At 41.2% G+C, this 13966-nt stretch overlaps 1 protein-coding gene across 1 annotated transcript in view; it reads left to right on the forward strand.

The window, feature by feature from the left end:
• The window catches only part of LOC139473827 (pre-mRNA-processing factor 17-like), a 47925-nt gene that overhangs the window by 8901 nt on the left and 25058 nt on the right, over positions 1-13966 (forward strand). The window contains exons 6-7 of the mRNA XM_071256589.1: positions 13109-13205; positions 13509-13723. Coding sequence (XP_071112690.1) covers positions 13109-13205; positions 13509-13723 — 312 coding nt within the window. The remainder of the gene's footprint in view (positions 1-13108; positions 13206-13508; positions 13724-13966) is intronic.

Raw genomic sequence — 13966 nt, forward strand, 5'->3', positions numbered from 1 at the left:
TAGTAGACAGGCATTGGGGATCCATGGACACTGCTGTTCGTCACCAGCCACAACCGCTTGCTATGCTGTCGACAGCGAGCCAGCGGGGGAGGTAGTGAGGTCCCTCCCCCCGCCGTCACCGTCTTCGGAGTCTACTACCTTTGACGAGCTACCGGTAAGGGGAAGACTTCATCACACGGATCATGAAGACGGTCGTAGAATGGCTCCATTGGCAGGCGATCAAGGTTGCCTTCTACCTAGACGAGCCGTCTCCTACCGGCGACAGGTTCACTAAAATACCGGTGTTCTGAAGACATGTCTGTTCATTAAAAATGTGCTCCAAAACGCACCCGGAGCCTATAGATCGCGCTTCACGTGCACTCGTGTTAGTTTTAAATAAAGAATATGTTCTTCAAAACACACCCGATGCATAACGATCGCATCGCCTGAACACACCAACGTATGGCTGTGACTGCACGTGAAATGTGAGGATGTGAGCAAATATAAGGCGGTAGCGCGCATCAGTTAGTTAGTTGGTCAGAGTTCGTTAGAGAGTTCGTTGGTTAGATGGCGTTAGACATGGCGTTAGACAGTGTTAGACAGTGTTAAGACTCCCTTAGGAGTAACTGTTAGAATTAACATTTAGTTTCTTTCATTTGAGGTTGATTCATCTTTCCTTCACATAATAACAGGTAATCACGTTTAGTTCCTCATAGATCTTCATAGTTTTATATTAGGTTATCACGTTTAGTTCCTGGATTCATTCAAAAAAGGTAAGTCATACAAAGTTTAGATTAGTTTTCATTTTAAGTTAAACCACGCTCAAATATTCAGTTCCACTGCGCAACATTTGGTAGCAGAGCGTGGTTTCTCTGGTTAGAATATTTTAGTTTTGTATTAGGCTTTCGTTAGTTTAGCATTAGGTATAGCTGATTGTAACATGCAAGCAGTATGTCGCAGTTAGGGTCTGCGAGTAAGGCGGAAATAGAAAAGGATACTTCTTCAGACGTAGCGCTGAAACAGTACACTTCTTCAGACGTTGGACTAAAACAGAACACTTCTGAGCTTGAGCTAAAAATAGCTAGACTTAAGCATCAGAAAACTATTACAAAGTCAGCTTTGACAAAATCAAAGAACAAATTGTTGAATTTAGTTGAACTTGAGTCACCAGATCGTAAGACAATACGGAGTCTAATTGATCAGGTAAGTTTTCTGCAGAGCAAAGCTATAGGTCTCATAGTGGAATTACTAGAAGCTTACAACTGGGTTGGTGACCTAGAGAAAGTTCAGAAAACTAGTAAGGAGATGGAAACTCTTGACTGTAAAGGTTTGTTGCATGATGCAGACTTGGACAGTGATGGCACTGGACAAATCAGTAACAAAGGTTACAAACATGCTGCGTTCAGTTTAGGTCATTTTCAACAAAGGTCAAATATGGATATGAAACGGACACCAGTCCCAGATAACACAAAAGGGTGTTATACAACTTCAGGTAAGTCATCTAGGCAACACAATTTAGGTGAAGACATGTGGAAACAATTGAGGAGAGTTTCCATTCCAGTATTTTCTGGCGATGTCAGAGAATATGAAGGCTGGAAGTCTGCTTTTATGACATGTGTTGATAAAGCTCCAGCCACCAATGAATATAAACTTCTTCAATTGAAGCAGTACCTTTCTGGAGAAGCAGCACACATAGTTGCAAGGCTAGGTCACAGTGCTTCGGTCTATGATGTAGCCTTGGAGAGATTGGACAGAAAATATGGCGGCAAGAGACGCCAGGTAGCATTGCAATTGGAAGAAATATACAATTTCAAGCCAATACGATTAGGGAATGCTAAGGATATGGACAAATTTGCGGACATGCTTGATGTAGCTGTAGTCAGTCTGAGGGAATCTGATAAAATAGAGGAACTTGGTAGTGGATGTTTGTATTCACTACTTGTTAAGAAAATGAATGAGCCTATGATTACTCAGTTCCACAGATGGTTATTTGAGCACCAACGACAAGAGTCTGTTGAGACGCTTAGGGAATGGATTCTGCAAGAAGCAGAGTTCCAAACGATAGCTTCAGAGGTAAAACATGGAATAGCTGATAGGTCAAAGACAACAGACAAGAGAGATAGTTCTAAGAAAGGAACATTTGCAACCACACACAATAAAACTAGGGCAAGGCAATGTCATGTGTGTCATGAAGCAGATCATGACATTTCTGATTGCATAGAGTTTAAATCTATTGGCTTGCCTAAACGCTGGGAAAGGGCAAAACAGTTAGGTTTATGCTTTCGTTGCCTTGATATCGGTCATCTGGGAAGATCGTGTAGCAGAGTTTTGAAGTGTGGGATTGATGGTTGTAAAGCAAATCATAACAGGTTATTTCATCATCAAACCAAAGTTACAATCAGTGCTAGGGCCGACAGTGGTAATGTACAGATGAAACATACCACAACAAGAACACCACAAGCAGGTAGGTCAGAAACAATCACCATGGCAACTTCTAAGCAGGAAGGTCATTACCTTTCACTTAGGACAGTTCCTGTTATCCTTAAAAATGGTCAGCACAGAATGATGGTTAATGCCTTGCTGGATGATGCCAGCACGCATACTTACATCAACGAGGATGTAGCAGCAGAACTTGGTGTTCAAGGTCAGACACAGCAAGTGTCAGTCAATGTCCTCAATGACAAACAGGAAATATTTGATAGTATGCTGATTGATATTGGCTTAGAAAGTACTGATGGTTCCGTTGACATGAACATCACAGCTTTGACAACTACCAAAGTAACAGGTAGAATGGAAGTCATTGATTGGCGAAAACATGCCAAGGAATGGCCACATTTTATGAAAATATAATTTCCAAAGGTAAGTTCTCGTCCAAGAGTTGACATCCTGTTAGGTATGGATTATTTAGAGCTGCATTCCTCTCTTAAAGAGGTCCGTGGATCTCAAGGAGAGCCTGTGGCTCGGTTGACACCCTTAGGTTGGACCTGTGTTGGTGCTGTATCAGGTTCAGACAAAACACATGTAGCAGGTTCCTTCTTCATCAGAAATACAGAAATAGAAGCAATCGCCGATACAGATATTGAATCTTTGATTCACTCATTTTGGGAGTCTGAAAGCATTTCAGGTTTGACATCGATTAGAAGCATTGATGAGAATGATGCAGTTAAGGCTGTAGAACAGTCCCTTGTTTACAAAGCAGACAAATATCAGGTTGGCATTCCATGGAAGGAGGGTCATGAGAATCTGAAAAACAATTATGACATGGCATACAATCGTCTTCTTAATTTGGAAAAGAAGTTGTCAAAGGATCAAACCATTTCAGGAGCCTACAATGAAGTCATAGAACAATACCTGAAAAAAGGTTACATCAGAAAGGTACCTGAAACTGAAATAGATCAAAGTAAATGGTACTTACCACATTTTCCAGTCATTAAACCAGACAGAAGTACAACAAAGGTAAGAATCGTATTTGACGCATCTGCAAAGAATAAAGGCATATCTTTAAATGATGCCATTCATCAAGGACCAAAACTCCAGAATGATCTATTTGAGATCTTGCTTCGTTTTCGCAAACATCCTGTTGCAATCATTTGCGATATTGCTGATATGTACCTTCAAATTGAAGTCGCTCAGGATGACCGTCCATATCTAAGGTTTCTTTGGAGGTCTATGGATCTGAACAAACAGCCAGATGTGTTTGAGTTCTCAAAGGTTGTGTTTGGACTAAATTGTTCCCCCTTTTTAGCTCAGTATATCACTCAAGAACATGCTAAGTCCATGGAGAAAGAACTTCCATTGGCTGCAGCAACCGTGGAAAAGTCAACATATATGGATGACAATATGGATTCCGTTGACACAAATAGCAGAGCTATAGAGCTTTACAAACAGCTGCAACAGCTGTGGAGTACAGCAGGTATGCACGCTCGTAAGTGGGTTTCCAATTCCGTGCGAGTTCTCCAAGAAATACCAGAAGAGGATAGATTGAAAGAGATTAATATTCAAATGAGTGAATTGCCATCTGTAAAAGCACTGGGCTTACTGTGGAATGCAGAATCAGATGAGTTTAGATTTTCATTCATGTCCTTAAAGCAGGATATCAAGATGACTAAGAGGAACTTCTTGATAGAAACTGCTAAGCTGTTTGATCCTCTTGGGTTCTTAGGTCCATTCATCATTAGGGCAAGGGTTCTTCTGCAAGAAATGTGGATATCCGGTGTTAACTGGGATGAAACCCTCAGTCCAGATCTGGAACAAAAAGCATGGTCTTGGTACCTTGAAATTGAAAAGTTGTGTTCTGTTAAAATTCCAAGGGGGCTTGAGGTTAGCTTAGATACTTCAAAGATGAAGTTGCACACATTTGTAGATGCTTCAGAGGCAGCATTTGGAGCTGTGGTATATTTAGTAACCACTCGTGAAGATGAGACAAAGTCGAGTTATCTAGTTGCTTCCAAGTGCCATGTTGCTCCCCTAAAGGCAGTTAGTATGCCTCGATTGGAGCTGCTTGCGGCAGTTCTGGGTGTACGACTGTTACTGGCTATAACAAAGGCATTAGAATTACCTTTGCAGCGTGCAACGCTATGGTCAGACAGCCAGAACGTACTGTGGTGGATCAAAAGACAGAGTCGGTGTTTTAAGCCATTTGTAGCAAATAGGATTGGATACATACAGGAGCATACAAACATCAGTCAGTGGAAATACGTACCATCCAAACTGAATGCTGCAGATATTCTTAGTAGAGGTGTAGACGCTGAAGCACTTTTGACAGAGAAATGGCTGAATGGACCTGAATTTGTGACACATGATGAAACCGAATGGCCGAAGCAGACCATTGACATGGACAATACTGAGACATCAGAACTGAAGAAGCCTTCTTCTCAAGTAAACATCGCCATGTTTACTATGTCTGATCCAATCTCTTGGAGATTAGCGCCAGATAGATTTTCTAGTTGGAAGAGATTGTGTAGAGTGTCGGCATGGATCTTTAGATTTCTGAACAACGCTAGGGTTCCATATTCACTTAGGAAAAAGGGTGAACTTGATCCTGAAGAAATTAAGGATGCCGAAACTACAATTATGGTCAGGAGTCAAAGAGAAGAATTTTCTGATGACTACTCGTCACTGATGAGGAAATCAAACTTGCCTTCAAACAGCAAGTTGTTTGGCTTACAGCCTTACGTTGATAAAAATGGGTTGATGAGGACAGGAGGGAGACTCAGATTTGCTGACGTATTGTCATTCAGTGCCAGATTTCCAATTATACTCCCTAGACATAGTTGGGTCACCAAACTGATTGTCAAGTTTTACCATGAGCAGGTCAATCACACAGGTACGAACAGTACGTTATCAGCAGTTTCATCTAGGTTTTGGATTATTTCAGCTAGAGAGGAAATTCGTCAGTGGGAAATGTTCTTGGTGTAGACGACAAAAAGCCAAACCAGCGCATCAGATAATGGCAGACCTACCGAAGATCAGAGTGAGGTGTACAATGAAAGCATTTGTGACAACAGGTGTGGACTATGCAGGTCCCTTTTTCACTGTACAGGGTCGAGGCAAGAGTAGACACAAACGTTATCTCTGCCTTTTCACATGTTTGTCAACCCGAGCGGTTCATTTAGAAATTGCATTCGGTTTAGACACGGATTCCTTTCTGAATGCCCTGTTTCGTATGGCTCACAGACGAGGTATGCCAAAGGAGGTAATCTCGGATAATGGAACCAACTTTGTTGGTGCTGCAAAGGAGCTGAAGCAGCTCATTTCTGGACTAAACTCGGATGTGATTAAGTCAACCTTGGCAAACAAAAGTGTGAAGTGGTTGTTTAATCCTCCACACGCACCATATTTTGGAGGTGTTTTCGAGTCTTTAGTGAAGTCAGCAAAACGGGCTATCTATGCTATACTGAGTTCAGGTGACGTCAGTGATGAAGAGCTGATGACAGCCTTTACAGGAGTTGAAGCTCTTCTGAATTCCAGGCCTTTAACCTATCAAAGTGCACATCCACAGGATGATGTGCCTCTTACGCCCAACTATTTCCTACATGGTCAGGTGGGTGGAGATTTCGCACCAGAGTTAGACTCTACCTCATTCAGCCCAAAGAAGCGATGGAGGAGAGTTCAAGAACTGATCAGACATGTGTGGAAACGATGGATGAGGGAGTGGCTCCCGACTCTCAACGTCAGAAAGAAATGGTTTACACCATCCAGAGATATACAGGTCGATGACGTTGTCATTGTGGTATCTCCAGATACTCCTCGTGGAGTTTGGCCTCTTGGGAGAGTTCTCAAAACGTATCCTGGAAAGGATGATCACGTTCGCGTTCTTGATGTTCAAGTTGGCAAAACAGTCGTGAAAAGACCTATCACGAAGGTCTGCCCTCTTGAATGGAGTTGAGTTCTGAAATTGTCAAATTGGATAACAGCAACAAATGTACATACTCATAGATTCAGTTTCCTTTCAGTTTCTTCTAAGTTTAGTCGGTTTTCATGATAGACATTGATCTATCATGGAGGGGGGCATGTTCTGAAGACATGTCTGTTCATTAAAAATGTGCTCCAAAACGCACCCGGAGCCTATAGATCGCGCTTCACGTGCACTCGTGTTAGTTTTAAATAAAGAATATGTTCTTCAAAACACACCCGATGCATAACGATCGCATCGCCTGAACACACCAACGTATGGCTGTGACTGCACATGAAATGTGAGGATGTGAGCAAATATAAGGCGGTAGCGCGCATCAGTTAGTTAGTTGGTCAGAGTTCGTTAGAGAGTTCGTTGGTTAGATGGCGTTAGACATGGCGTTAGACAGTGTTAGACAGTGTTAAGACTCCCTTAGGAGTAACTGTTAGAATTAACATTTAGTTTCTTTCATTTGAGGTTGATTCATCTTTCCTTCACATAATAACAGGTAATCACGTTTAGTTCCTCATAGATCTTCATAGTTTTATAATAGGTTATCACGTTTAGTTCCTGGATTCATTCAAAAAAGGTAAGTCATACAAAGTTTAGATTAGTTTTCATTTTAAGTTAAACCACGCTCAAATATTCAGTTCCACTGCGCAACAACCGGAATTGCAGACAATTCTACGTGCCTTCATGGTTGAAGATGAGTCACATTAATTCCGACTGCCGGCCTGGGACCTCGATATCGTTCTGCGCTACCTGTCTAGTTAGACTTACGAGCCTCTCGATCAGGTCGCGTTCGACATTGTCTCAGAAAAGCCCAGTTCGTGCGCTTCGTATATACCTGCAGCGATCTGAATAGCGACGACAACATTTTCAACGGCTGTTCATACCGCTCTCAACCAATGCAAAGAAAGAGATTCCACGTAATACTCTCTCCTTTTGGTTGAGAGCGGTCATTCTCAGAGCTTACGAGGCGCTCGGACTCGCATCTCCCACCTCCTACCTCCTCTCATCTGCACGAAGTTCGAGCCATAGCTTCAACATGAGCACACAGTTTGGTCCACTCATAGTGGCACAACCGATCTCCCAGGAAAGACAGTGAATTTGTGCTTTATTCACTTTTTGCTCGACACTTCGTGCCAGATAACAGGTTTCAATAAAAACTGTTGGTGAATGTACGCATTCTTAAGGTTTTTGTTGCATGCAGTACTTCGGCTGTTTTATTATGGTTATTCAGTGTATGCATTGTCTTCCCATACTTTATAGTACTGCTTGTATTTTTTAGTTACCTTGTATACTGCGAGTTGCTCTGTAACTAAATTATGCGCCGACCACACTTCGATCGCAATTCAACTGACATGTGCATTGTCTTGTCGCATCGATAATTAGTTGTGTGTCGATGAGCATTAACCATGCTATTTTTCGTTACCTTGGATACGACGAGTCGTTCTGTAACTACATTATAAGCCGACCACACTTCGATCGCAATTCAACTGACATGTGCAGTTGTCCTGTCCCATCGATAGTTACTTGTGGGTCGAAGAGCATTAAACATGCTGTTTTCGTTACCTTGTATACTGCGAGTTGCTCTGTAACTAAACTATACGTCAACCACACTTCGATCACAATTCAACTGACGTGTGCAGTTGTCCTGTCCCATCGATAGCTACTTGTGGGTCGAAGAGCATTAAACATGCTGTTTTCGTTACCTTGTATACTGCAAGTTGCTCTGTAACTAAACTATATGTCGACCACTTCGATCGCAATTCAACTGACATGTGCAGTTGTCCTGTCGCATCGATAGTTACTTGTGGGTCGAAGAGCATTAAACATGCTGTTTTCGTTACCTTGTATACTGCGAGTTGCTCTGTAACTAAACTATACGTCGACCACTTCGATCGCAATTCAACTGACGTGTGCAGTTGTCCTGTCCCATCGATAGTTACTTGTGGGTCGAAGAGCATTAAACATGCTGTTTTCGTTACCTTGTATACTGCGAGTTGCTCTGTAACTAAACTATACGTCGACCACTTCGATCGCAATTCAACTGTCGTGTGCAGTTGTCCTGTCGCATCGATAGTTACTTGTGGGTCGAAGAGCATTAAACATGCTGTTTTCGTTACCTTGTATACTGCGAGTTGCTCTGTAACTAAACTATATGTCGACCACCTCGATCGCAATTCAACTGACATGTGCAGTTGTCCTGTCGCATCGATAGTTACTTGTGGGTCGAAGAGCATTAAACATTCTGTTACAGTTACCTTGTATACTGCGAGTTGCTCTGTAACTAAACTATACGTCGACCACACTCGATCAGAATTCAACTGACGTGTGCAGTTGTCCTGTCCCATCGATAGTTACTTGTGGGTCGAAGAGCATTAAACATGCTGTTTTCGTTTCCTTGTATACTGCGAGTTGCTCTGTAACTAAACTATACGTCGACCACTTCGATCGCAATTCAACTGTCGTGTGCAGTTGTCCTGTCGCATCGATAGTTACTTGTGGGTCGAAGAGCATTAAACATTCTGTTTTCGTTACCTTGTATACTGCGAGTTGCTCTGTAACTAAACTATACGTCGACCACTTCGATTGCAGTTCAACTGACATGTGCAGTTGTCCTGTCGCATCGATAATTAGTTGTGTGTCGATGAGCATTAACCATGCTGTGCGTTCGTGATAAACAACTTGTCTCGTCCGTGCATCTGGTCGAATGTTCTATTGTCACTACAGGGGTGAGGAACTTGGTACATTCGACGTGAAAGAGGTCACTTCCTGATTACTTTCCGGACCCTCCTTCCAGTGTTCCTTCGAATTCTACCCATTTGTACGACTGAAAACAGACTAAAACATGGGTTTTTCAGATTGAAAACGATGTTTTATTGGTCTGTTTTCAGTCGTACGTTCCCACCCAGCCATCCCAACAGGGAAGTAATCCAGTCCAGTCCTGCTTGATGGCTTATTCTTCGAGATTTGTGACATGTCATAGGGAGGTGTGTGCGCTAGAGGTATGAGATACCCATTTGTACGACTGAAAACAGACCAATAAAACACCGTTTTTAATCTGAAAAACCCATTTTTTTATGAGACTTTGCAGGATTGTAAGGTACATGCTGAACTGGTGCCTTTTGCTATTTAGAAATTTCAGAAAAAAAATTATTTTTACGTTTCTATGGCAACAAGATGGACTTAGGTTCCAAACTCTTCTTTGTTATTATATGTCAGGGGGATATAGCCATCAGTGTGTCCTTCTGTCCGTCCATCCGTCTGTAATCATTGTTTGTCCGGAGCATATTTCCTAAACCGTACAACCTAGCTTCACAAAACTTGGTACACTTACCAATCAGGCTCAGTAGTTGGCCTTTTGCTATTTAGAGATTTTTAGAATTTTTTATTTTTGTCGTTTCCATGGAAATATGATGAACTTAGGAAATTTGAGGGGAGTGCTCTTGTCCGGAGCATATTTCCGAAACCGTACAACCTAGCTTCACAAAACTTGGTACACTTACCAATCAGGCTCTGTAGTAGTGCCTTTTGCTATTAAGAGATTTTTATATTTTTTTATTTTTGTCGTTTCCATGGAAATATGATGAACTTAGGAAATTTGAGGGGAGTGCTCTTGTCCGGAGCATATTTCCGAAACCGTACAACCTAGCTTCACAAAACTTGGTACACCTACCAATCAGGCTCTGTAGTAGTGCTTTTGCTATTAAGAGATTTTTAGAATTTTTTATTTTTGTCGTTTCCATGGAAATATGATGAACTTAGGAAATTTGAGGGGAGTGCTCTTGTCCGGACCATATCTCCCGAACCATACAACTTAGCTTCTCAAAAGTTTTTTTATACCTATCAAGCAGGTTATGTAGTGGTGCCATTGCTATTTAACAGATTTTTACTTTTTTTTTTCTTTTTTTTTCTTTTTTTCAATTTGAATGGAAAATTGATGAACTTAGGGTAATGTCCTCGTCTGGAGCATATCTTCTAAACCATGCGACAGAGATTCACAAAACTCTATGCACTTACAATCATGTTCACTAGTAGTGCAGTTTATTATTTATAGATTTTAATCTTTTTAATTTGTAGCCCCTGACATATAATTCTAAGGTGTACTATTTACCAACATCATATACTTTATATGATGTGAGCTACATAACCTAGTACATTCTCTTTATGCCTTTGTGTCATGGGGCTACTACAGAGCTATTCATATGCGAATCAGCGAAGTTATTGTTATTACAATGTCATGAGATCATCAGAAAGTGAGCTACGAGAACTAATACCTTCTTTATTATCCCCCCGGCATATAATGTGGGGGGATATAGCGATCAGCCAGTCTGTCCGTCCGTCCGTCCGTCCGTCATCATTTTCTTTTCCGGGGCAGAATTCTAAAACCATTCAGTGTATTTGATCGAAACTTGGCAAAGCTATCAGGCACATACTGAAGTGATGCCTTTTGATATTTTGGGATTTTTCTAATTTTTCTTTTTTTAAATTTTTATGGAATGAAGTTGGACATAGACTCAATTGGGGATGGGGTTCGTTTCCGGGGCAGAATTCGAAAACCATTCAGTGCATTTGATCAAAACTTGGCAAAGCTATCAGGCACATACTGAAGTGGTGCCTTTTGATATTTTTGGGATTTTTCTAATTTTTCTTTTTTTAAATTTTTATGGAATGAAGTTGGACATAGACTCAATTGGGGATGGGGTTCGTTTCCGGAATTTTATAAATTTTTATTTTTAAGTTTCCATGGCAACAAGTTGGACTTAGGTTCTATAGGGTAGAGTTCGTTTCCGGAGCATAACTCAAAACCTATTCAAAACTTTCTAACAAAACTTAAAATGTCTATCAGACTCTTGCTGAACTTGTGCCTTTTGCTATTTAGGAATTTAATAAATTATTATTTTTTACGTTCCCATGGCAACAAGATGGATTTAAGTTTTAATATAGGGTGGGTTCACTTATGGAGTAAAACAAATAAACTGTTAAATATTTCCTTGCCAAACATTGCATGTCTATATATATGGGCTAAAAGAAATGTTGGGTCACTTACCTGGTTTGGGACCATAACGTGTTAAAATGGGCAGGGGATATAGATGACTTCGTGACTGTACGCTTGTTTAGTCATTGTTTCTTGTAATTTGTCTTTTGTTTGCATAAAAAAAACCACAGAATACAGAATAGCACATTTACTTGTGGTTACTTTACAATGATGACTCTTGTATTTCTTGTTTTGGCATCATGGAAAAAGATTTCCTTGCCAATCTAAATACATTTGAAGGTACTCACAGTTTACCGACATGCCACGTTGGGGGGATATGTCATCTTCGGATGACTCTTGTTTTACAATGTCCATGACAAGTTCCGACTCGGTTAAAAAAGGTTAGGGTTTGTTTAGATTTATTTATGTCATAAATTTTGCAACAGGGGCGGGGGATATTGCCACGTTAGTGGCAAACTCTTGTTACTTATTATGTAGAGCTGTGTTTCCTGTACAGAGATAAGGTGGACCTGAAGGCAACCTTGAACATGTAGTGCTCAGTCACGTATCACTGTTATGACTCCTGTGTCTATTGTTTTGTTGTAATTGTTTGGGTTCCCAGACCAAGTTCCCTTTTAGAGGGTGGATTCGCTTGTCTGTAGAGACTTGGGTCTTCAACATCAAAGGTGCGGCCGTTTTGACGGTGCCCCGACCCTTTATCCCACTCACCACTGCTTTGTGTATTTGTGTTGTCGGGTACTGGCTTGAAAATCCTCTTCTGGATATTGTCGATCGTTCTCGCTGCCGCTAAACAAAGATCTGAGGACATCCCATTACGGGTCACAATTTTAATGAGATTGTGCACGGGAGTACATTGCATGATCTATTTGTTAGGGTAGTGACCATGGTGATGCTGGGATGTGTTTTGGTGAATTGTTTTGTAGAAGCTGGAAACTTTGTTCAAGCACATTTCCAGGGGCACGGATGGCCCAATTGTCTAAGGCGCCGCAATTTGCTATGCAGAGTTGCGTCCCCTTGGCACGCCAGAAACCTATGATTTTGGGTTTGAATCCCGGTTCGCCCCGATTATGTTTCTAGGTTTCTCAGAACCATACCCGTGCTCGTTGGTTTCACCAAAGTGGTAAAGGTCTGAGATCTGCATCACTTTGGGCTTTCCTCCCTCATTAAGCTGACACGCTGCAATATAACTGGATTACGCCCAACTCACTCACTCATACACATTTCCAATTTTCTATAAGTGTGACATCAGGGGCACGATTTGTTGCTGAATTTCACAATACCCTTTCTTTGCCATTGGTCATCTAATTTTGTGTCTAAAAATAATAACTGTACAGTGTACCTGCTGTAAATAGTCTTGGCCCCACAACATGTTTCAAGTTCTCTGTTGTTCGTAAAGGTTGTATAACACTCTATAGGTCAATTTCCGTTGTGTTTACTGCCAAATATTTAGCCACAATACTTTGAATATGGCAGGAACGGCAGCCCTGAATTTAGTAACATTAATGTCATTACTTGAAAGTGCCTGACACCATGACTACCAGAACCACTTTCCTATTGTTTATAAATGTTAGCTTCCTCCAGGACACTGTCTGCAGATTAGCTGTTTCAATCAGAGGTTGTTATTCAGGTTTGAAACCTCTGATAAACCAACGAGAATGAAGTATTTTCTAAATTCCTACTAGACTGTATTCCAATATGTGACACTACATCATCACTGTCTGTCACTCCAGGAGGAGCAGAAGGAGCTGGATGAGATCCTCGCCAAGAGAAGCAAGCACAGCAAGCAGGTGGAGGAGAAGCCCATGGAGGAGAAGACCACTCTACACAGTGCGTTCAAGCTTCTCCCATCACCAGACTTTAATTGCCTTTACTATCAAACAGAGTTTTGTCCTTTGTCAATTTGTTAATATATCTGTCAATGTTGACTAAGATGTCACAGCTGACAGAAATTGTACTCAAAGATGACAGGACTAGCAGCAAAACACTGTCCAAGTACAAAACTGGATCAGTAGTCAGGTTTGTGTAATGATTTGAATAACGACCACAATGTGATGCGGTGGATTAAAATCAAGTATTTATGTTATTATATTAGGAATTTACTAACTGATAATATCAAATGTCTGTTTCCAGTTAAAGATGCATATGACTACCAAGGCCGGTCATTCCTCCATGCACCACAAGATGTGGGGGTCAACTTGCGGTCAGAGGAGCCACCGGAAAAATGCTTCTTGCCAAAGAAGTTGATTCACACATGGTCAGGACACAGTAAGGGTGTAGCAGCCATCAGATGGTACCCCCATACTGCTCACCTTATGTTGTCTGCTGGCATGGACACCAAAATCAAAGTAAGTATGAAGTGTGGACAAGATATGAACATATGATAGGATGCTCAGATCTGTTGTTTATTCCCTTTATATCATGGATGTTATTATAGCATGTCCACAGACCAGTTATGGATCCCACAGTCATGTGTCTCACCCTTGTTCTCGTGGAGAAGTTCTGAGCCCTAGTAAAAAGTATATTGAGCTTGCAAACTTATATGCTGGTCATCTAACAGTAACATAATTATTACAAAAACATTCCATTTT

The sequence above is a fragment of the Haliotis cracherodii genome, unplaced genomic scaffold (assembly GCF_022045235.1).
Source record: "Haliotis cracherodii isolate W230 unplaced genomic scaffold, xgHalCrac1.p SCAF_3, whole genome shotgun sequence".
Taxonomy (NCBI): Eukaryota; Metazoa; Mollusca; class Gastropoda; order Lepetellida; family Haliotidae; genus Haliotis; species Haliotis cracherodii.